Source organism: Capricornis sumatraensis, chromosome 4 (genome assembly GCF_032405125.1).
Source record: "Capricornis sumatraensis isolate serow.1 chromosome 4, serow.2, whole genome shotgun sequence".
Lineage (NCBI taxonomy): Eukaryota > Metazoa > Chordata > Mammalia > Artiodactyla > Bovidae > Capricornis > Capricornis sumatraensis.
Genome location: NC_091072.1, coordinates 70,775,393 through 70,796,050, shown reverse-complemented (window position 1 = coordinate 70,796,050; position 20,658 = coordinate 70,775,393). Strand labels below are relative to the sequence as shown.

Genomic DNA, 20,658 nt, shown 5'->3' with positions numbered 1-20,658 from the left:
AACTATATTTTGTCATATCAAAATAAAGACAAAGAAAGAACAGGACGAAAGATACAGTGGCTCCTCTCTGTTTGGGGGGCATGTATTGGGAAAAGTGTCTAAATGGGCTGTGGGGTGTTGGGGGAGGCCCACAGCCTTCAAGCGGCTCCTTCAAAAGAATTTTAGGAGAGTCTAGGAGCACTGAGTAGAGGCAGATGAAACTGAGCTCCTTTCCTAACCCTAGCTCCAAGAAGAGCCTCTTGGGGAAGGGGAGGGCACCCAGACCATCTCTACTGCCTTTTCCTGTGCTGTGTGTGGCTGTCCCAAGCATTCAGGCCTCTGTACCCACTCCCACCCTGACTGGGTGAATCTGAGGCCTCTAGACTGGCAGCTGCACGCATTGCATGCCAGAGCTAATCTGCAGGGACCAGGGATCCATGGCTCTGAGGTGCTCAGACCCAGGCCCTCCTGGGCCTTCGAAGAGCTCTCTCAAGGCTAGGTGGTCCCTGAGGGACCTCACTGGACATAGAGGAAGAGTTGAGCTCTCAGTCTAGGGGCCTATTTGGTCTCCCAAACGATGCTCAGAAACAGTTGGTACTGTTTGGTAGAGGGGCACTGCAGGAGGAAGTGTGTGAACTTTGGGTGAGGGTGGGGGAGCAGTGGGGCAACCTGCAGTTTGTACCTACCTGGCCGGAAATGTTCAGATTGTCTTCCCTACCTCCTAGAGCCTAGGGCTATGCAGACAATTAGCTGGGAAAAGAGCTGCGTAGACCAGTGCCTGAGTCGCGTCTGTTGGTCCGCCATCATTTATCTCAGTCTCAGAGATTTTGTGTGGAGGGGGAGGGGGAGCTAAAGAGAAGGGGGAAACGTGGAGAATTCAGGTGGTGCCTGAGGCTGGCCTAGGCCCAGAACTCCTCTGCCCTAGGCTCCTGGGTTGGGATGAAGGAAAGAAGTACTTTACGGGAGAAACAAATGTGGGAAGGGTCCATAAAACTTTACTGCATTTCCTCTCCTGCCTCCCACGACGGGGTAATTTCCTGGAGCCAAGCCTAGGCCCCCCGCACTGGGGGGCAGGGGCCAGTTCGGGAGCTGGGCTCAGCGGCTGTTCCAGCAGCCAAGAAGGAGAGGGAGCAGAGAGGATCTGGGGAGGGGGAAGGGGAATATTTATGATTATTAATGCTGATGCTACTTGGATTTATTATAAGGACGGACTCCTCTGCATCCTACTGCCTAAGCTGCCAGTCTGTCTTTTTTTTTGAAAGATCCAAGAGCCTTGCCTCACTCCATGCCTAACACACAGGAGGTCTTACACAAGTTTCTTGAACTGCACCCCTGGCTACACCCTTCGTCTTCTCAGAGCACTCACCAGGTTAGGGCACCCGTAATGTCTCTCTTCCATTAGCTCACAGCAGTCAACCCAGCCCAGCACTAACTCATCTCTCTTAAGCCCCCTTCCTCTCAAATAAAATGTGTGATTTTCTTCAGGGAGTTATTTTAATTTTTTCTCCATGCTGAGTAAAACTATTGGGAGAGCAGTGAAGCATGGAGAAGCACTGGCGTCTCCAGTGGGTAACAGTTAACTAAGAAAGAGGCCGTGGCACCCACCAGCACCCACCCCAGCCTCCCCGACTGCCAGGGGAGAGGCTCTGTGCTTCCTCCCCACTGGCGGCGGGGGGAGGGATGCACCACCCCAGGGGGGAAACCAGGGGTGGAGGCAGTGTGGCAGACCCGCTGAGCAGGGTGCACAGATGCCTTCTCCCCACAGGGTTTGGGCCTCTTTCCCTGGAGGAGCTGGAGGACTTGGGTAGACAGAGCCGTGCCAGCCCGTTTTCTACCCTCTGTCACAGTCTGCAGGCCTGCGCTCAGGCCCCAGCCTCTGCTTCAGCGGCATCAGCGACCATAACCTAGACAGAGGCCACAAGTCTACTCCCCTGCACTGGGAGTGCGTGCAGCCCAGACCCCTGCTTTCACCGTGAGCAGAGGCCTCTGCGTTGGAGTCTGGGGTGGTTCCCCTACCAGCCAGCCTCCTAGAACAATCTTCAAGTACCAGGGTTTGGCATTGCTCCTGGGAAGTTAATGGAGGGGCTTCTGGGTCTGGCCAGAGACCACGGAGCCTGCTTCTCCACTCTACCCTGGAACCCACCCCCTCTGGCAGTGAGAAATAAGGGGAAGAAACATGACTTACCTTCCCGGGGGAGTGGGAAGAGGGGTACACGGCCCACTCTGAACAATTAGAGGATAGAGGAGGAAAAAAAAAATAGGAAGAAAAATATCAACACGACCTTGAAGGCGACAGGTCCTTATGGAAATAAGTAAATAAATAAGGATCCACTCCTCCCCCCTCCCCACCCTGCAAGGGGGGTGTGGGGGTGGGGCAAAGGAGCAGCAAAAGGGCTTTTTAGTGTAACTGAGCATTAGAGAAATACGCATGGCTTCTATGTGAATTTAGGAGTTTGAAACTTTTGGAGGTTATTTATGTGAATGGCCTGAAGGCAAGCCCGTGAGTGGCTCTTGGGGGACCACGTGATGTCATTAAACCAAGTTTTATGGTGTAGGGAGAGCTGACAAACCCACAATATATTTACATCATATATAATCTTAACTGTCCAGCCACGCAGCTGCTGGTGAGGTTTAATGCTAGGACAGAGGGCCTGGCAGTTAGAGGGGATTACGGCGCTGGGGATGATGGTGAGAGAGGTTACATCTTCGCAAATGAATCCCAGGCAAACGCTGTAAGTTAATTTTCTCTCTCTCTGACCCTTTCTCCCATTTACTTAATGCCCCCCACCCCACCCCGCTCCAGCTAGGAGGCAGTTCCCACTCATTAAGGGAAGGGGAAGAAGGCCTCCCCAGGCCATGGTGGGAGAGAAAGAGAAGAAGCCGCTGGGAGGTAGAAGGATGGGGGAGTTTGTCTCCCCAGACCAGCCCTCCCCACTCCCAGCCCCTTAGTTCCTCCAAATGCAAGTTAACTGGGGTAGAGAGAGACTTGGATTCTTTAGAGCTTCACTAGGTCTCCCTGACCCCCTTTCCCTTCTCAATTGGGAAGAAAGACAGCGGCAGACACAGGGATGTTTAGTGTTTGTAGGACTGTGTAAACTCTAGGCGCAAGCGCAAAGGGCCTCGGGGGGGCCTTTGTCCTGGGGAGGGGCCAGTTCAGCCTTGGCCAGTGGCCCAGAGTCCAGGCAGGGCCGGCAGCTGGGGAGGGGGGCAGGGAAGGAGAGTGTGAGACCACTGAGCCTGCGACCTGAAACGGCAGAAGCATTTTAAAGGTAGAGGATGGAGCCCAGGGGGTCCCCAAACATTCTTTCTTTCTTCACCACCAGGCCTAAATGGGCAGCTGTCCCAGTCTCCACAGTCTGGGGGTCTTAGCCAGTCTGGGGCCAGTATGGTTTCATGCCTCTCTCTCCCTCTAGCTGTTGAGATCTTTTCTGGTGTTCCCAGCACTGGCCTGAGGTAAAACTAGGCCTGGGAGGCCAGGAGGCTCCTGCTCTGAGTGGAGTATAAATGGGTGTGGGAGTGGAGGCAACATCTTTATTAAGCCTGGCCAGGGAAGTCCCTCAGCTCTGAGGAGAGAGTGGTCTCTTGGGGATGGAGCCTTCAGGACCCAATATGGGTTTGCGCCCTGGGGCCAGTCTCAGGCTTGGGCTCCCTTCAAATTTCTAGGAATGTTCCTTCCTAGAGGTGTCGTCAGGCATGGAGGCACGTGTCCTCCACACCTTCGAGTGTGTACCCTACCTGACAACCTAGGAACTCAGGTTCTCTGAAGGGGCCAGGGATTCGGAAGCAGGGCCAAAAGGCGGCCCTTCGAGGGTGTAGAGTCTAAGTCTTGGGAAAGGGAAGGGGAGCGGATGGGGAGAGGGAGTGAGCCTCCTGGAGGGACTGACTGCCTTGGGGGCTAGCAACTCTGGGTGCCTGCGATGTGGAGAGGTGCGGTTGGGTGACTGGAAGAGGACACTGTTACTGAGCCCCTGCCGCCCAAGAGACTGAGGCAGAAGCAGGCAATCAAGCAGAGGCAGGGAGCCCAGGCAGACTCTGGAAGGGTGAAAGGGGACAGAGACCCAAAGACACTGGGCACTGGGCGTCAGAGCTGGAGCCGCATCCCTCAGGGGACTGTCGCCTGTGTGAGGAGCACAGGCAACCTGGTGGAGAAGTCCAGAAGCCTCCCCTCTGGGTTTTCAGTCCCTCACAACCCACCTGCCCCACCAGCCTCCCACACCTTTATGTTCCGGGAAAGTGGTAGGATCCCAACGGACCCTTTCCAGTGGCCCAGTGGAGAACTGACTTTCCTGTTCTTTATGTTCTTCCTCCCTTCTCCTCCTCCCCACTAGTCCAATTTGGAGAGTTTCTGGAAACTTTCCATTCAAGCAGCAGGGAGATGGGAGTCTCCCTTGGTCTATAACTTGACTCTTCCCCTCCCTCTGGCCTCCCTAGTACCTCAGGGAGCAAATCTAATGGTCTTCAATAAAGAATTTAAGCAGGGCCAAAGTTCCACACCCAGGCAAGACTCCCCACCTTCCTCACTCCTGGCGAGATCTCAGGCCTAGTTCTGTCAGCTCTGTGTAGCGGGGTGAGCGTGTTTCTGTTTTATAGACTTACATAGCATCTCTTGGAGGGTTTCTATAGCTTCCTCGTCCTCTTTTCCTGTTTCTTAGGCTCAAAAGTTCCATGTAATTATCACCCCTTAATAGATCCTCCTTCCTCTCAAATAATTTGCCAGAGGGTTTTTTTTTTTTTCCTTTTTCTTCTTTTGTTTTGTAGGACTAATAGAAACGGAAGTAGTAGTACAACAGGTCTTGAAATTTTTGGTTCTCCAACCCCTCCCCCACACTGGAATTTGAGGTTTCTCTAGAGTAGGGGGATGGGCAGTCCATCAGGTGCCCCAACTAACCTGGAAAGCTTTTAATATTGTTTCTAGGTCTTTAACCCTAGAAGAGGTCAAGCAACCAATCAGAAATGTGCTAAGCAGGGTCACATGGCCTCCACTAACCAATCAGCCAAAAAGGGTCTCACCCTTCCCTGCTCTCTTCTTCCTCCTCCCTCCCCACACCCTCTTTAGTTTCTGGGTCCTCCCTCTCTATGGTGTGAAGGGAATAAATGATGCTGAGAATATTCTAGCCCCTTCCCTCTGTCCCTTACCCAGCTCTCAGGAGTCCTCGGCTTTTGTCCTCTAGTTCTAACAAAGTTGTATTTCGAGGTCAATCTTAATTGTACTGGGACTGGAAGTTGTGTGGGCATCCTCTGCATTACTCCCATGTTCTCCTGTGTGATCCTACCCAACTCCCTGCACTTTATAGATATGCCCTTTCGATTAGGCTGTACAGTGGGTGTGGATGCAAACTCCAGCCCTGAATTCAAATTCTGTGATTATTCCCTAGACACCTTGCACACCTTTTCGTTTTTTTTTCCCTCTTCCGATCGTTTTGAGCACAGGTGGAGTGATTAGAAGCGATCTCTTTCAATTTTCTTCCTGGAAATGCTCCAGAAGTCACTAGCTTTATCAAAGTGCCTCTGGCATGGTTGGGGAAGGCAGCAAAAGTGGAGACTTTTTGAAAGTTGTGTTTGGTACCTTTAGTTTGTTGAGTAACTTCAAGTCTGGAAAAGGGAATCAGCACAGAAAACCAGGACCCTTGCCTCACTGCTCTCATATGAAACAGTTGATGGATTTAAGTCCCCTTCCTTTCCATTCTTTTTACAAGATACGCCGCTGCTGCTGCTGCTTTGTCCTGGCCAATGGCTATCAAAGGACACAGCCACTGAAGATGTAGGTTTTAGTGTTTATATTTACATGGGTCAGGTCAGAATAAGCAATGGATGATAAACTATTTCTAAGCAAAACATCTGATGGTGCAGACAGTGTGCGTGTATGGTAGGAGTGCTTGTGTCTCCTGAACACTTGGACTGGGCCCTGAGCCAACTGACTTGCTTTTCAGGTCCAGACCCAGGCATTTCACCCCCCCCATCCCTCAGTCTCCAGGGCTTTGTTGCAGGGTTAGTTTTCTGATTGAGTTCCAGCACCATCCCGGGCACCCCCCCGCCCCCCGCCCCCAACCACACCAGCAACCTCCTCTTCTCCCTGCTGATCTCCTGCCCTCTTTGAGCTGACCGAGCAGCAGTTCTGATGGGTGGTGCCCCCAGACCTCCAAGACCTCCTCTGGGGATGTCAAGGGATAGCCCAGTTTGAGCTGGGCTCTGTCAGCATCCCTGTGGTAGTTTGCTTTCTAGGTGGGGCTGATTTGGGGACAATGCCACAGGCCAGGTGGGAAGGATTAGAATGAAAAGCCAGAGGGAGGGCAGCTCTTCTCAGAAACCACTGGGCCCTCACTTCCCAAGTTACTTTCAATCCTACCATTCTATTGACTTCTTTCATGAACTAGAATTAGGGCACACAAACTTATTTTTCCCTGGTAGATGGTGTAATCTTGTCTAAGACCAATCCTCACCTCTAGTGTGGATATCTCATGCTGGAGTTTCCAGATTCCATGAAAGTAAGGCAAGAAGGGGGAAGGGCGTGGCTGGCTCCTTCTAAGCAGGCACTGGGAAGAGAGCTTTTATTGCCTCAGCCCCTCCTAATATCCAGGTCAACTTTATCTGTCTCTTTGCCTCTCCCTCTCTTTGTGTAATTACTTTGGGTTGAGTTTCTCAGCGGAAACATCATTGTCCAGGCCTTGAGTTCTGTGCTTTCTTTTCCTGAAGAGACAAGCGCTATTCTGAGCCTCCTCCTCAATGGGATTTTAGACCCTGGAGCCCTTAGCTGTGGAGAAGGTGGAGAATCTGGATTCAGGACCCCAAGCTAAGGGCTCCTTGGCTTTCTGAGATTCAATTTAAAGAAGAGGCTAGCTGTTAGAGGCCAGGAATATCTCATCCTTTTTACTAGGTATTTGTAAACCTGAATGGTGTACCTTTTCTGATACCTCCCTTCACTCCTTTGATAGGGCCCCAGGAGCCCAAGGAGTCTGGACTGAGGAGCTGAAGTAATAGAGATCTCTTTGTCCTTGGGTCCTATAGAACTCTGGGGTCCATTTTCTTCTTCCACTGCTAGGAAGATCCACTGTGTGGGGATGGGAGTGAGAAGGAGATGAAATTTAGGACTTGGGGAAGTTGGGCTGTCTAGGACCTTGTTCGGCTTCTGATGACCAGGCCTTAGAAGCTACAATGAAAGGTTGACCAGAAGGCTCTGGGTGTGCTGGGGAGCAAGTACAGGAAGGAGGCCACTTCTCTACAGCTGACTCAAACACAGAGAAAGCTCTGCCATGATGTGCAGCCCCATATTGGGGGGTGGGATGGTGGAATGTGTGGGCTTAATTCCCTGGAATCTCTTTAGTTCTGCATGTGCCACAGCTCTGACAGAGCTAGAGGAGGCTAGGTTCTGCCCTTGAAAGATTCCCATTTCTCCCAGCCCCCGGCCCAGAACATCACACCTGAACACACAAAAGTATATGTATGTGGCCACGTATGGAATTAAAGAGGTCAGAAGCCCAGGCGGGACACAGTAAACCAGCCTTAAACTAACTTCCCTGTCCTGCCCCATTATTCCCATCAGCCCAGCCTGAAGACCATTTGTCCTCCCCCTCCACACTCATGCCCTCAAGACCCAAGCAACTGTTGAGTTTCTTCCTTTCTGCTTCCCTGGAAAACCAAACCCTGGAGCAGCCTCCACAGAGGGTGGCAGCCAGGCTCCCGGTGATCTTTAGTGTCCTGTTGGCCTGTTGAGTTGTAGGGGGGTTGGAAGGCAGTGTGGGACCATGAGGCCAGATCCTTATCTGATCAAATCCACTCTTCAGCCTCAAACTCCAAATATCTCAGGGCTGCTTCTTTGCTCATATAGTGGAGAAAATTCTTGTCTAGAAAATGCTTCTTTAAAAAGTTAATTTTCTGGCTGGAAAACCCAGTGTGTGTGTGTGTGTGTGTGTGTGTGTGAATGAAGAGAGTAAGGGTCAGGTCCCTCATTTTGGATTGTGTCTCTCCCCCTCCTCTGGGTGGAGGATGGGGGCGTGGGCTGAGGCTTTATTGAGGGTGCTTTTCCTGTTGGGAGTAGCGGTGGGTCATAAAACCTGGAGGAGGTTGTTTTGATCTGGTGACTTCTCAGGAAGTAGCATTTGAGCTTTTGCTTTGTAAATCACTCTCCCCCAAACTGGCCAACTAGATTGGATTGCACTTCCCCAAGCCCACCTGGGGCCCTTCTTACTTCCCTTTCCCCAGTAAACCAAAGCAGAAAAACAAAGGAAGTCCAGGGTCCCCCAAATCCTCTGCCTCCAATAAGAAAAGGGCTCATTGGTGATTTGACCCCTCTAAATTCAGCATGTTCTGGGTGGTATGGCCATAGTTCTCCTTAAAATTCCAGATTTAAAAATCATACCATCTTTCATTTTCTTTTGCCCATGCAGATTTTGGTTCCCCCAACCCCTCAGTTAAAAAAGAAGTAACATGGAAGGTAATCAGCTTCTGAGCCTGGTGGTAGATACCATGACTCTTGGGGCCACTACTCTCTTGTGGGGCTGCCGTCTCCCTGTGATGCATTTCCTGAGCCCCAAACCCTTCTTGACAAGGTGGGACTTCGGGTGTGTAAGAGAGAGCTCATGAAGAGAGGGGATGGGACTGAGGCATCGTCTAGCATTATATGAATGGAGGAAACTCTCTGCAGTCAGTGACTGGGTTTTATGTAATTAAGATGCATGCTGGGGTGTGAGTGAAAGCCCACAGCCTCCCTACTAACTGAACTGTAGCAAAAAAAAAAAAAAAAGGCATTTTATCTAAATGGCTCCATTTTGTAATGTTAATGACCCTTTCCTCCTAAAGACACCCCTGCTTCTCAAGGGTCCCTCTGCCAGCTTTGGGCTAGGGAGCTAAAGGGAAAAGAAGTAAAGAGGCTTCTACCTCTGTCTCAGTTCAGGCTACAAGTTAGGATGCTTTCAGGCCCAGACATAAGGGCTCCTATCCATAGCCAGAGAAATGCCCCATATGCTGGAAATGAGTCCATAGATTATATGAATTTCTGGGCCCTCTTAGCACTTACTTGCACAGGCTCCAGTTTACGCTCTTTCATTTCCCAGAGAAGTCTGGGTTGGGGCGTCCCAAACCCACAAGCATCAGAGAATCTCCCTCATTCCTAAGGCTCGATGCAAATACACTGCCTTTAAAGAGAGCTGAGCACTTCCATAGCTGTATACGGGAAAATATATTTATAGATCGCTCCGTGTATAATAGGATGTATGTTTTCCATCTCTCTCTACTCCACATTTAAATGCAGATTTATAGATCTTTAGATTTATAGATCCACAGTGAACATAGCAGTCCTCTGTCAGATTTCTGTGTGCACATTACCAGTCTCTCTACAGTGCTGGATGTATAGGCTGGGATGTATTGGTACAGCACTCCCTAAATATCTGGATGAATATTTGGTGAGCTTTTTCTTTCCCCTTGGTTAGAAAAAAAACTCTGAGTGTGTTGCTCAATCTCTATTTTGAAAAATTTATCTAGATTTATGCAAAAGCCCCAACTCATAAGATAGCTACATATTGAAGCTACATATTTGGAGATCTTTATAGTCTTTGCAGTTTTGCTGCAAACTTAAATATTTGAAAGTATATTTAGAGATGGTTCCATAATACATGTATCTATATGTAGGGGCATAGATCTCCCTCCAGAAGGATATAAACTTAATTCATCTCTCTATCTGTCAATAAAGACATCAGGTGAGTGTCTTTATTGGGGATAGGGAACAAATATCTTTCTGGCTGTTTTGCTTATTAAAGAGAGTGATTCTGTTGCTGTCTTCAAGGTTCCCACCAAATAGAGTCCAAAGGAGTTAGCTGCCTCCTGAAAACCTACTCCAGGGACCACAGCTCTCTCCAGGCTTTCCCTGTGACTTGAAATCCCAGCCCAGTCTCCCCAACCTGCAGGACCTCCCAGAACAGCAGCTAAGAAGGGAGAGAAAAGGGAAGAGTCCTAGGACTATGCTCCTCTTGGGTCCCAGGGTGGAGAGGTTGAGGGAGGGAAGCATGAGTCTCCCCAACACAACTGGGCCTTTGAAATTTGGGGAAAGATGTTTAAGTCTCCCATTTTTGGAGGGTGCCCAAATGGTGCCAGGGTCTCTGCCCTACCCATAAATGCCTCCTCGCCAATTGTTCTTGGTGCCCAGGGCCCAATTAAGCGGCTGCCGCACTCCCGGCAGCCGAGCTCTTATCGGCCAGGGATTGATGCCTCCGCGGCTCCTGTATATCATTTCCAAGATTTTTTCTGTCCAACTCCTCGGCTCCTTCGGCTTCCGCGGCTTTGACTAATGATTGCTACAGATGCCAACGTCTCCAGAATCCTAATAGCCAGGCAGGCGGACTCTTATTTACCCGGCAACATTGCTGCGGGGGAAGGGGGGCTGGGGGAGCAAGGATTGGGGTGTTGCAGGTTGTGGGGGACAGGGGAGAAGGTTGTGATCAATTCAAGTTTCCCTGAACTTCTTCCCCAGTGAGAAAGACATTCCCAACTCCCTCCTCTCCCTGAGGGAAAAATAGAATCATAAAATAGGGCTAATAGTAACTCATAGTTTGCCTCGTTGGAAAAGATCAAAGAATGAACAGGACATGGGAGAATAATCAGAGAAGTGTTTATTACTTGTAAAGATGAGAGATTAAGCAGGAGAGCAGCAGTTTAGGGAGGAAAAAGGAGGGTTTCTTTTCTTTTTTTGTCCGGAGGAGAGACAGGGAAAGTCAGCCACGGTGGGAGAAGGGGCTCCTTTTTAAATTTTCGCGTCTTCCCCGTCCTCTCCCCACCCCAAATCTGGTCTTCCCGTCCATGAAAATGCCTCCCCTTTTCCCCTTTCTTCGCCTCACCTTCGGTCCCTCCGGTGTAGGGATGACCCGCGTGTTGCCGACCCGGGTGCCTCCTCCCAGAGGCCGCTCGAGTGCCCGCTGGGGCTGCCGGAGTGCTGGGGCCTCTGCCTGGGGGTGGGGAGAAAATCAGACCCAACAGCCCACTGCGGGCTGGGGTCGCCGGCCCTGCGGTTCCACGCGGGCCGAGTGGCGGAAAGTTGCAGCCGAATCCGCTTCTCCGGCGCCTCTGGGCCGCCAGCCGGGCCAGGTCTTTGGGGGTAGCGGCTGGAGTTCCCCGCCGAGCCTGCAGCCTGGGCATCGCGCTTCCTCGGGTCTCCATCCTGACCTTCTCAGACATACACACTTCATGCCGGTGAAGAGACAACACAAAAAAGCCGAGCAGCCCGGCTCCAAGCCTAGGCGTGGAGTGCTCACTCCAACCCGGAATATTTCTCTATCAGAGAATAATGGAGCACAAAATAATTCAGCAGAGCGGATGGGCAGGAGCGCAGTGTGGGAGCCCCGCGCGGTGGGCCGGCTGCAGAGCGGGCCGCGCCGCCCAGCCCCGGAGGACCATTTCGTTGGAGTGTAGAGCGAGGCCGCAGCCCAGCCCCGACCCAGCCGCCCGAGGGCCAGTCTCTAAATGACGGCCCTTCAAGAGGACTCGGAAATGCAAAAAGGGAGCCGAAAAACTTAAACAGTCTGAAGGTAGAGGCGTCCCGGCGTGGCCAAAGCGAAAATCAATCACGTAATTAAAACGGGGAGAGGGCGAGGCCCGAGGTTGGGGGTCCCGGGTTCCGAGGAGGCGGCCAAGGTATGGGCCGAGGCGGGTGAGTGGCCCGGGGATGGGGCTCGCCCGCCACGGCCCGGAGCGCGAGGGGCTGCGGGGAGGTTTATCACAGATCGCTATTGATTCCCGCTCGTCTGGGGAGAGCAGGCTGTGTGTCCTCCAGGCCGGATCCTGAAACCGACCGATGGGCCTTTCCTGGGCTCCCTCATTTTTTATGGGGTTGCCGGCACGCAGTGAAAAACGGCTCCCCAGATCCCAGGAGTGCCCGGATCTGTCCAGGCAAGTTTGTCTGAGAGTGCAGGTGGCACCAAGACATTGCCTCCGGGTTTAAGGGGATAGAGGAAGGTGGTACCCTAGTTTCAGGCACTTACATGTTCCCCTCTTCTGGATTCCCCCAACCTGGGAATCCAGGCTTGCCTTTGGAATGACTCTTATCTAAGGAGGGAGGCTTGGAAGGGATGTGGGTAGGCTTATCAAGGGGAAACTTGGGCCTGAGCTAACTGGATCCCTTAGGGGTCCCCGGGACCCCAGAGAAGGAAAGGGAACAGTTTCTGGAGGAAGGAAAGAAGGCACACAGGGAGCTCTGTTTGTGAAGGAATGATGTTCTTGTTATTATTGAGGTTAATGATGGTAATGATTGGGTATGGCTGGGTCAGCCTCAAAGAAGAGCTCTCCACAGCCCTTTCTCACAGAGGCTTCTCTGGAGAAGTCACTAGCTCTCCAACCTAGCTGTAATTGGGGAGAATAAAATGAAGACCTTTCCTCCCTTTCCCTGCCCTTTCCTCCCCCACTCCTTAAGAACTCTAGGAAAAAAGGGGACACTTTATAAAATCTTCATCACCCACCCCATTCATTTCCCCTTTGCTCTGTCCAGGAAAACGCATCATTTGGGGGGCACTGGGCTTTTGCCAGGCACCCTTATGAAGTTCAGCAAGCAGTTACCGGGCCAAGTCCCCATTAATGAATTCTGTTTCTGACTCTGGAGGAGACCCAGGATTCTCTTGCCTGCTCCATGGAATTCTCCCTCTATTCTTGTCTCTGCCTTCCTTAGTCCAGGGTTCCTCAACGCATGAATCCCTGGAAGCTCAGAGGCCAAGAACAGATTAGAGTATCTTGAGATGCCCTCATCAACCCCAAAAGGAATCCCACCTTCCTATCGGCTTCTTAATTCTGGGAGCACCAGGTCAGCTCTCTGGAAGCTACCTTAAGCCAGCCTAATTCCTAAATCTTTCAAAACCACATTTAGAGTGCTTTAAAAGTAAAAGTCCTTTCACCCCCCTCTAACAGGAAAGTTCAAGTTAGAAATACTCAGCAGCGCAAGCTTCCTGCAGCACTGTCAGAATTTTTCAATAACAACAAAAATAAGAAAGCTTTCATCAAGGAGAGAAAGGGACACCCCCACCCCAGTTTTAAAGAAGATATAATCCTGCAGCCTTGGATGAGAGTAGGGAGCAGGGGTCAGTGAGGCCAGGATGAGCAAAGAAGAGGATGGGGAACCCAACCTCTAACTAACAATTTCTCCAGCATAAAAATGAAACATCAAATTCGTTAGCCCAGGGCCTTCATTTTTCCCCTTCCACATTATAACTAGTTATTGAACTCACTGGAAGATCTAAAGGCCATTTGCGAAGAGACAAATTTCAATGGAGTTTCCCCATCAATAACCCCATGGCAGTGACCTATTGGAACAAGTCAAACACCCGAGGTGAAATGCAGGTCACTCTGTCTAACCAATATTAAAATGCGGCCACTTTTTAAAAAGCCACTTTAAATGAGATTTGAGGAAAATTGAATTCCAAGGAAGGCAAAGCAAGGAGGGGGAAATTCAAGAGAGGACCCTGCCTATGGTCTCCGAACAAACAGGAGAAATTCATCTTTAATATTTTAAAGGGGGCAAATTAACATTCCATGATTGCTTTTTTTTTTTTTTTTGAGACTATAAGCGATTCCAGGAGAAAAAAAAGGTTGAGTATTTTCTGGTGACACGTCTGGGTTATTAAAATCATTTTAGACCAATTCATTACTTTTACTGACAAGAGATTTAAGAAAAAATCAATTAAGCATTTGCATATTCTTTTGCATACATTAGCCCTGCCTGCTGGCATTAGAAGGGGACAAAACACATACATATATACATATATACACACAGCGGGGAAAATGGGAGCCTTGCTTTATTTTGGGGTTTGCAAGTTGCTTGGAGAAAAAAAAATGGAATGAATTACTTGATGGTATACCATCTAAAAGTCAAATTTATTTGAGGAAGAGGAAAGAGACGTGTTGCAATGTTTAATCTCTAAAACAACAACAAAAACCATATACGCGCGCGCACAGTCACATCCTGTCCTTCTGAGAGTGGGGAAGGGAATGACACCTCATTTTCCCTCTCTTTGCCCGCCAAATCCTGAGTTGGCTCTCACTATTTTTCTCCCTAGGAAAATCCAGGGAGTCTGAGAGGTGAGATTTTAATGCAGCAGAGAATCAGTGGAGTCGCTGAGGTCTCTCAGCCGGCAGCTTGTTACTGGGGAGGGGAGGAATATGGGTTATCCAACGGTCAGTATGGTAATGCGGGCACAATAAGGCCTCGCACACAATGGACACATATTTTTCTTCAGTGGTGTCAGAAGGGAAGCGCTTTGTACTAAAACACGTTTCCGAAAGAGAAACCAGATCGAGATTTAGAAAGAATATGGGGGGGGGGGCGGTGCGGGTAGCATTCGGAAAGTGATTGTTTGGAGGCTGGCAAAAGGTGATCAGAAAAAATAAAAAAAAATTAAAATAGGGCTGAGAGAGGTAGAGGGCAGAGCAGGGGTTGGAGATCCCTGGGCTGAGGAGCCAGGAGGGCGAAACACAAAAGGAGATACAAGGATTCATCATGGACAAGAGCTGCTTTAGTGCCCCCCCAACCCATTAAGCTAATGCTAAGTACAGGAGCCCTCAGAAGAGATCTTATTTCTATGCTCGCAGTAATATCCAGGTGAAAATGTTTGTATGTGTGTATCTGTGTAGTGGACTCTGGCTTGCTGTTTTCTTCATGTGATAGGCGACTTTCTTGCTACTGAGATATAGGAGCCCAAAGAGAGTTTTTTTGGTAAATGATGTAGATGCATGTGGACAAATTTGGGGAAATCTCCCAGATTTCACTTTCTGGACCTGAATGTCAAATTAGCTGTGCAAACCTGGAAAGAAAACTCCGTGTATTTATGACTGCATAAGGAGGCACTTAATACATCAATAAATATAAATAGTATGAATGCACATGGACCTGACATTCAGTTGAAGGCATCTGAACTCTTGGATCTACCTATACGCACTGGCCCAAAGTGGGTTTCGTGCTCCCCTTCCCTCGACCCACCTGCAGGAGCTCAGAATCCTGGGGAGTGGGGGTGTAAGATGGGCCATGCCTTGGAAAAGACTTCCTAGCAAGCCCAAGAGGGTGAATAAAAGGAAGAAAAGCAAGTTGAGGCGGGGGCAGGGCTGGTAGAAGGTGACGGTGAGGGCTGGGAGGAGGGGAGCCAGGTGGAGGTGAGACTATTCCTGGCCAGCATAGGGTGGGGCAGCCTGATCCAGGTGCAGGCCTAGAAGGGAGGATGGGGGTGGGGCTGGAAGGCTTTCTCCTTCAGCAACCTTTCCCCCACCCTACCTGAGCTCTTGGAGCTCTGCCTCTCCCCAGGTTGGGGACTGGGACTGGGTTCAGAATTTTTATGTAGGACAGCAGTCAGCATTGGTTTCCCTTAGGCACTTCTAACAACTTGTAATTAACCCACCCCCCAGCACCAGTAATAAACCCCGAATCACTACCAACTAAGCAGCAGCCTTCACCTTCTCACAGTCTCAAGCTCCTCTTCCAACCAAACCAGCCAATCTTCACACGCAGAGGGTCCCGGATAAGAGTGGGCAGTTCTTTCTCAACCAACTTTGGAAATTTGAGAATCGCCTCTAAGAGGTGGTCAGCCTCCAGGGAATTCCGGTTCTCTCACCCATCTAGTGGCAGCGAGTGGGCACTGACCTCTGGGCAAGAGGTTTCCAGGGGTTCCCGAGCACTGGCTCTTGGTGAGCCTAGGGTGAGGGTGGGGGGCTTGAACACGGCAGGAAGAAAGGTGGCCACCGGCCCAGGCAGGGGGAATCAGTCCTTTGGGGCATCTGCTGTGGCCCAGCTCTCCAGCCTCAGGGTGAGCCCTAATTTGGAAGGGAGAACCCTCTCTGGCATCCCAAAGGTGGTGAGAGACAGGTTGGGAATCTTCTGCCTTCAGCCTCCCTCTCACAACGGTTTTATTTTTTTCCCTTTCCCCTCCTCATTCCCTTAATTGCAGATGTTCTAATTAAACCCTCAAATAGTTGTTATGCCGTTTTAAAAGGTACTTATTCAAGTGTCAACCAGGCTGGGCTGGGAGGAGGCAGCGTAGGGCGGCGAATTAAAGGTAGATTGACTAATCACAGCGGCGATCATAATAATAAAATCAGAGGGGAAAAAAATCACATTACGACTTTTCGTGGAAAGGAGGGAGCAGGCAGCCAGCGGCCGCCAGCCCTGCGCCGCCGCCGACACAAAGAGTGCGGGCGATTCCGCGAGACTGATTTATGACGTTTTACAGCCCTATAAAAGCTGTAGCGACGAGGCAAGCGCTCCTACCACCGCTGGCAGATTTAGTCTAATAAATAAAACATAAACAGTTAACTTTATGTGTCACTTTTATTGTTATCAAGTAAAATATAGCCGAGCCCCGGCAAGCTATGATTTTAAACTATAATTGTTATCAAGTGCAACAAGGGGACCCAGCTCCCTCCCTGGGCTCTCCCTTCTGCCACCCCCACCAGCTGAGTTATGGGATCAGTTAATTAGAATTGGTGGCATGACGTGGCCACCCCTAGCTGGGGGGGTGGGGAGTGTCAGAAAGCAGTTCTTCTTGCCCCCTCCCTCCTCCATGGCCCTGCCACCCCACCATCAAGGCTATTCCTGTGGGTGGGTGGCAAGAGAGAGGGGAGGGCGCAGGAATGGACTGGAGACCCCGAAGGCCTGACCAGCCTCCCTGGCTTCGTGAGCTTACCCCTCAGCTTTTGGAAGGCAGCCTGGAGCTGACCCTTGGGGATTCGTGTTTACATGTAAACACATGTGTTACATGGATACAATCCCTGGCTGGAAGCAGGCTCTACTCACGCAGGCCTTCCTCCTAGCTAGGTCTGCCCTCTGTGGGGATGGAGAAGGAAGAGCTCCCAGGGCCTTGGCTGGGCACCATCCCAGGGGACTGGCCCCTGGCAGAGTGCTCTCCTCCTTGCCCCAAGTCCTTGGGAACCGGCCTTGGAGGTAGTTGTCAGAAAGCGGCGGGCCAGGCAGAAAGGAGAGCAGAGACAACTGCCAGCGGAAGAGATCCTCTGCTCTGGGCTGGGCAGGGAGGGTCAGTGGGCACTTGGGGAGGGCAAGGCTTCTGAACTATGCTTTTGCCAACCACTTCCTGTCTCTCTTCAGCGGGGGCTGAACCCCCAGACCTCCAGAAATGACGTCAGAATCATTTGCATCCCGCTCCCTCTACCTGCCTGGTCCAGCTGGGACCCTGCCTCGCCGGCCCCCTGGCCAGAGGGTTGGGTGAGTGTGTATGGAGAAGAGGGCTGGACTCTGGTCTCCTTGGATGGGGGGGGGTACCACAGGCCCACCAGCTTCCTGGGCTCAGCCTGGGCCCCTCCCCATCCAACCTCCACTCCAGTCCTCATTCAACTTCCTCTTCCTGCGAAAGAGGGGCGCTGCCCCGTGACCTACACAGACTGAGGCAGAATCGCCATGAATGAGGACCTCTGGAAAAGCTCAGGAACCGAGGCCCGAGGGGTACACCGGAGGTTCAAAGGGAGACTCTGGGAGGGGGCTGAATCACAGCCTCCCAACAGCCTCCCAATGCCCAGGCTTTGGAAAGGAGCTGGGGGCTTCCCCATCTCCTTTTGCAGGGGAGCGTTGTCAGTCGGAGGGGTGTGTACTGGGGGCACCCCAGCCCCTGCCAGCTAACCCCACATCACCACCACCCCCCCCCAGCACCACCACCACCACCACACACAAAAAAAATTGGATACATTTTGAATAAAGCGATTCGGTTCCTTATCCGGGGACTGGGTTGCTCCGTGTGATTGGCCGGCGGAGTCACATGGTGAAAGTAACTTTACAGGGTCGCTAGCTAGTAGGAGGGCTTTATGGAGCAGAAAAACGACAAAGCGAGAAAAATTATTTTCCACTCCAGAAATTAATGATCATGAGCTCGTATTTGATGGACTCTAACTACATCGATCCGAAATTTCCTCCATGCGAAGAATATTCGCAAAATAGCTACATCCCTGAACACAGTCCGGAATATTACGGCCGGACCAGGGAATCGGGATTCCAGCATCACCACCAGGAGCTGTACCCACCACCGCCTCCGCGCCCTAGCTACCCTGAGCGCCAGTATAGCTGCACCAGTCTCCAGGGGCCGGGCAATTCGCGAGGCCACGGGCCGGCCCAGGCGGGCCACCACCACCCCGAGAAATCACAGCCGCTCTGCGAGCCGGCGCCTCTCTCAGGCGCCTCCGCCTCCCCGTCCCCAGCCCCGCCAGCCTGCAGCCAGCCAGCCCCTGACCATCCCTCCAGCGCCGCCAGCAAGCAACCCATAGTCTACCCATGGATGAAAAAAATCCACGTTAGCACGGGTAGGCAACTTTGCTTTTTGCTCTCCCCCTCCCCTCTTCCCCAGCGCTCCCCACCCTCCTCGGCCCCCGCCGGCCCCGTCCTCCTTTCTCTCCTTCCCCCTCTCTCTCCAGGAGCGACTCTGGGTTAGCACAATTGAACTGGATTTACGAGCGAGAATGGGTAATTACATCCCCCATAAATTTTATGGCTTAGCTACTCTGGGCAGTCCGAGCCATGTGCTACGATCTGTTATGTATGTGTGAAAACTATGCTCGCTTTCTAAGGGCGCATAAATAATTCAGTGTCGTTACAATGAGGATTCCCCTCTTATTACACTACAAAGTCTCCAGCTCCCTTCAACTTCTTTATAACCCATTTAGCTTGATGACTTTATTTCCATCGCCCCCTCCTCCTGTTCCAACAGAGCTGAGGATGGGGTGAGGGTGGGGGGCGGGGAGCCTGCTGCCTTTGAACCCCACTATTTGCTTCCCCCCTCCCCTCAGTGAACCCCAATTATAACGGAGGGGAACCCAAGCGCTCGAGGACAGCCTACACCCGGCAGCAAGTCCTGGAATTAGAGAAAGAGTTTCATTACAATCGCTACCTGACCCGAAGAAGAAGGATCGAGATCGCCCACTCGCTGTGCCTCTCTGAGAGGCAGATCAAAATCTGGTTCCAAAACCGTCGCATGAAATGGAAGAAGGACCACCGACTCCCCAACACCAAAGTCAGGTCAGCGCCCCCGGCCGGCGCTGCGCCCAGCACCCTCTCCGCAGCCACCCCGGGCACTTCTGAAGACCACTCCCAGAGCGCCACGCCGCCGGAGCAGCAACGGGCAGAGGACATTACCAGGTTATAAAACATAACTCACAGCCTGCCCCTATCCCAGGCCCCCCATCCTCCCCTCACACACAAATTGACTCTTATTTATAGAATTTAATATATATATATATTTTGGTTCTTTTCTCTCTTCCTCCCACCTTCCCCCTTGTCAATTCCAAACAGACAAAACAGATAAACAAGCCCCCTGCCCTTCTCTCCTTTCCACTGTTAAGGACCCTTTTAAGCATGTGATGTTGTCTTAGCATGGTACCTGCTGGTTTTTTGTTGTGTTTTTTTTTTTAAGGCCATTTGGGGGGTTATTTATTTTTTAAGGGAAAAAAACTGCAAAAATTATATATTGCAAGGTGTGATGGTCTGGTTTGGGTGCATTTCAGGGGAAATGAGGAAAAGAAAAAAGGAAAGAGATTTTTAAGCCAGTACTCCTCCTCCTCCTTCCCCCCTCTTTCCTTAGGCCTTTTGCATTGAAAATGCACCAGGGGAGGTTAGTGAGGGGGAAGTCATTTTAAGGAGAACAAAGCTATGAAGTTCTTTTGTATTATTGTTGGGGGGAGCTGGGAGGATAAGGGGGAAGACAGCAGACAAAGCTAAATGCATCTGGAGAGCCTCTCAGAGCTGTTCAGTTTGAGGAGCCAAAAGAAAATAAAAATGAACTTTCAGTTCAGAGAGGCAGTCTATAGGTAGAACACCCCACCCCACCCCCCATCGTGGTTATTGTGTTTTTGGACTGAATTTACTTGATTATTGTAAAACTTGCAATAAAGAATTTTAGTGTCGATGTGAAATGCCCCGTGATCAATAATAAACCAGTGGATGTGAATTAGTTTTACGTCAGTGTCTGATGGTTTCTTTTTCTCCCCCTCCTCCTTCTGGCCTGGTAACATCCCACCTTCTCTCTAGAGTTGCTGAAGTTTACTCTAAGCAAATACACAAATCTTAACTCTCAACTCCAGTTTCCCAAGGTCCTTAGAAGATCCAGCAAAAGGTTTGGGGCAGAACATGTCAGAAGAGGGGATGTGGAAGAGTAGGGCACTCGCTCCCTGAGTCTGTAGGGGCCAGACTCTCCTGGGGGTCTCACTTTTCTAGAGTTAAGCACGGTGCCTCCTTTGTCTCTTCCTGACTCCCCTCTTCTCCCTTCCCTGTGGTGAGTAGGCCTGCCTAATTTGCAGATTAGAAGGCAAGTTTAGGGAGTGGGGACGAAGAAGAGTTTTCATCTTTGGGGAGTTCTTTGGGGATGAGGGATTAGGAAGATGCCTCTCAACATGCCTGTTCTCATAAAAGAAGAAACAGTTTGAGCTGGTGATTCTAAAGCAGCAAAGTGACCTGTCAGGATGGCTTTTCTGTTTGTTTAGACTTGGAAAGAAGGGTGAAGTGGAGGCCAGAGGCCTGGGAGGCCCTCTTGCATGGGTAGGCCTCAAAGCCTGATGCCTGGAGATAATGAAGCACTCTTATTCCCCGCTCCCCCCAACTTTTATCATGGACCTGCTAGATGTTGAGAAAAGACACACGGAGAGGCAGGGGGATCACCTTTCTTCCTACAACCTCCCAGGTCTCCATAGGGCTTGGAGATTGGAGGAACAAGTCTTCCTGCTTGTAAA

General features: G+C 50.9%; 1 protein-coding gene across 1 annotated transcript; it reads left to right on the top strand.

Moving 5' to 3' along the window:
- Nucleotides 1–17,801: 17,801 nt before the first annotated feature.
- On the top strand, nucleotides 17,802–19,079 carry HOXC4 (homeobox C4). The gene is made up of 2 exons (XM_068971811.1): nucleotides 17,802–18,240; nucleotides 18,724–19,079. The coding sequence occupies exons 1-2, from the start codon at nucleotides 17,802–17,804 to the stop codon at nucleotides 19,077–19,079; spliced, it is 795 nt and encodes a 264-aa protein (XP_068827912.1).
- The last annotated feature ends 1,579 nt before the right edge of the window (nucleotides 19,080–20,658 follow it).

Excerpts from the sequence above, each read along its gene's own strand:
- HOXC4 (XM_068971811.1), top strand. The coding sequence starts at position 17,802 with ATGATCATGAGCTCGTATTTGATGGACTCTAACTACATCGATCCGAAA. Across the intron at positions 18,241-18,723 it reads AAAAATCCACGTTAGCACGG|TGAACCCCAATTATAACGGA; the intron begins GTAGGCAACTTT and ends CCCTCCCCTCAG.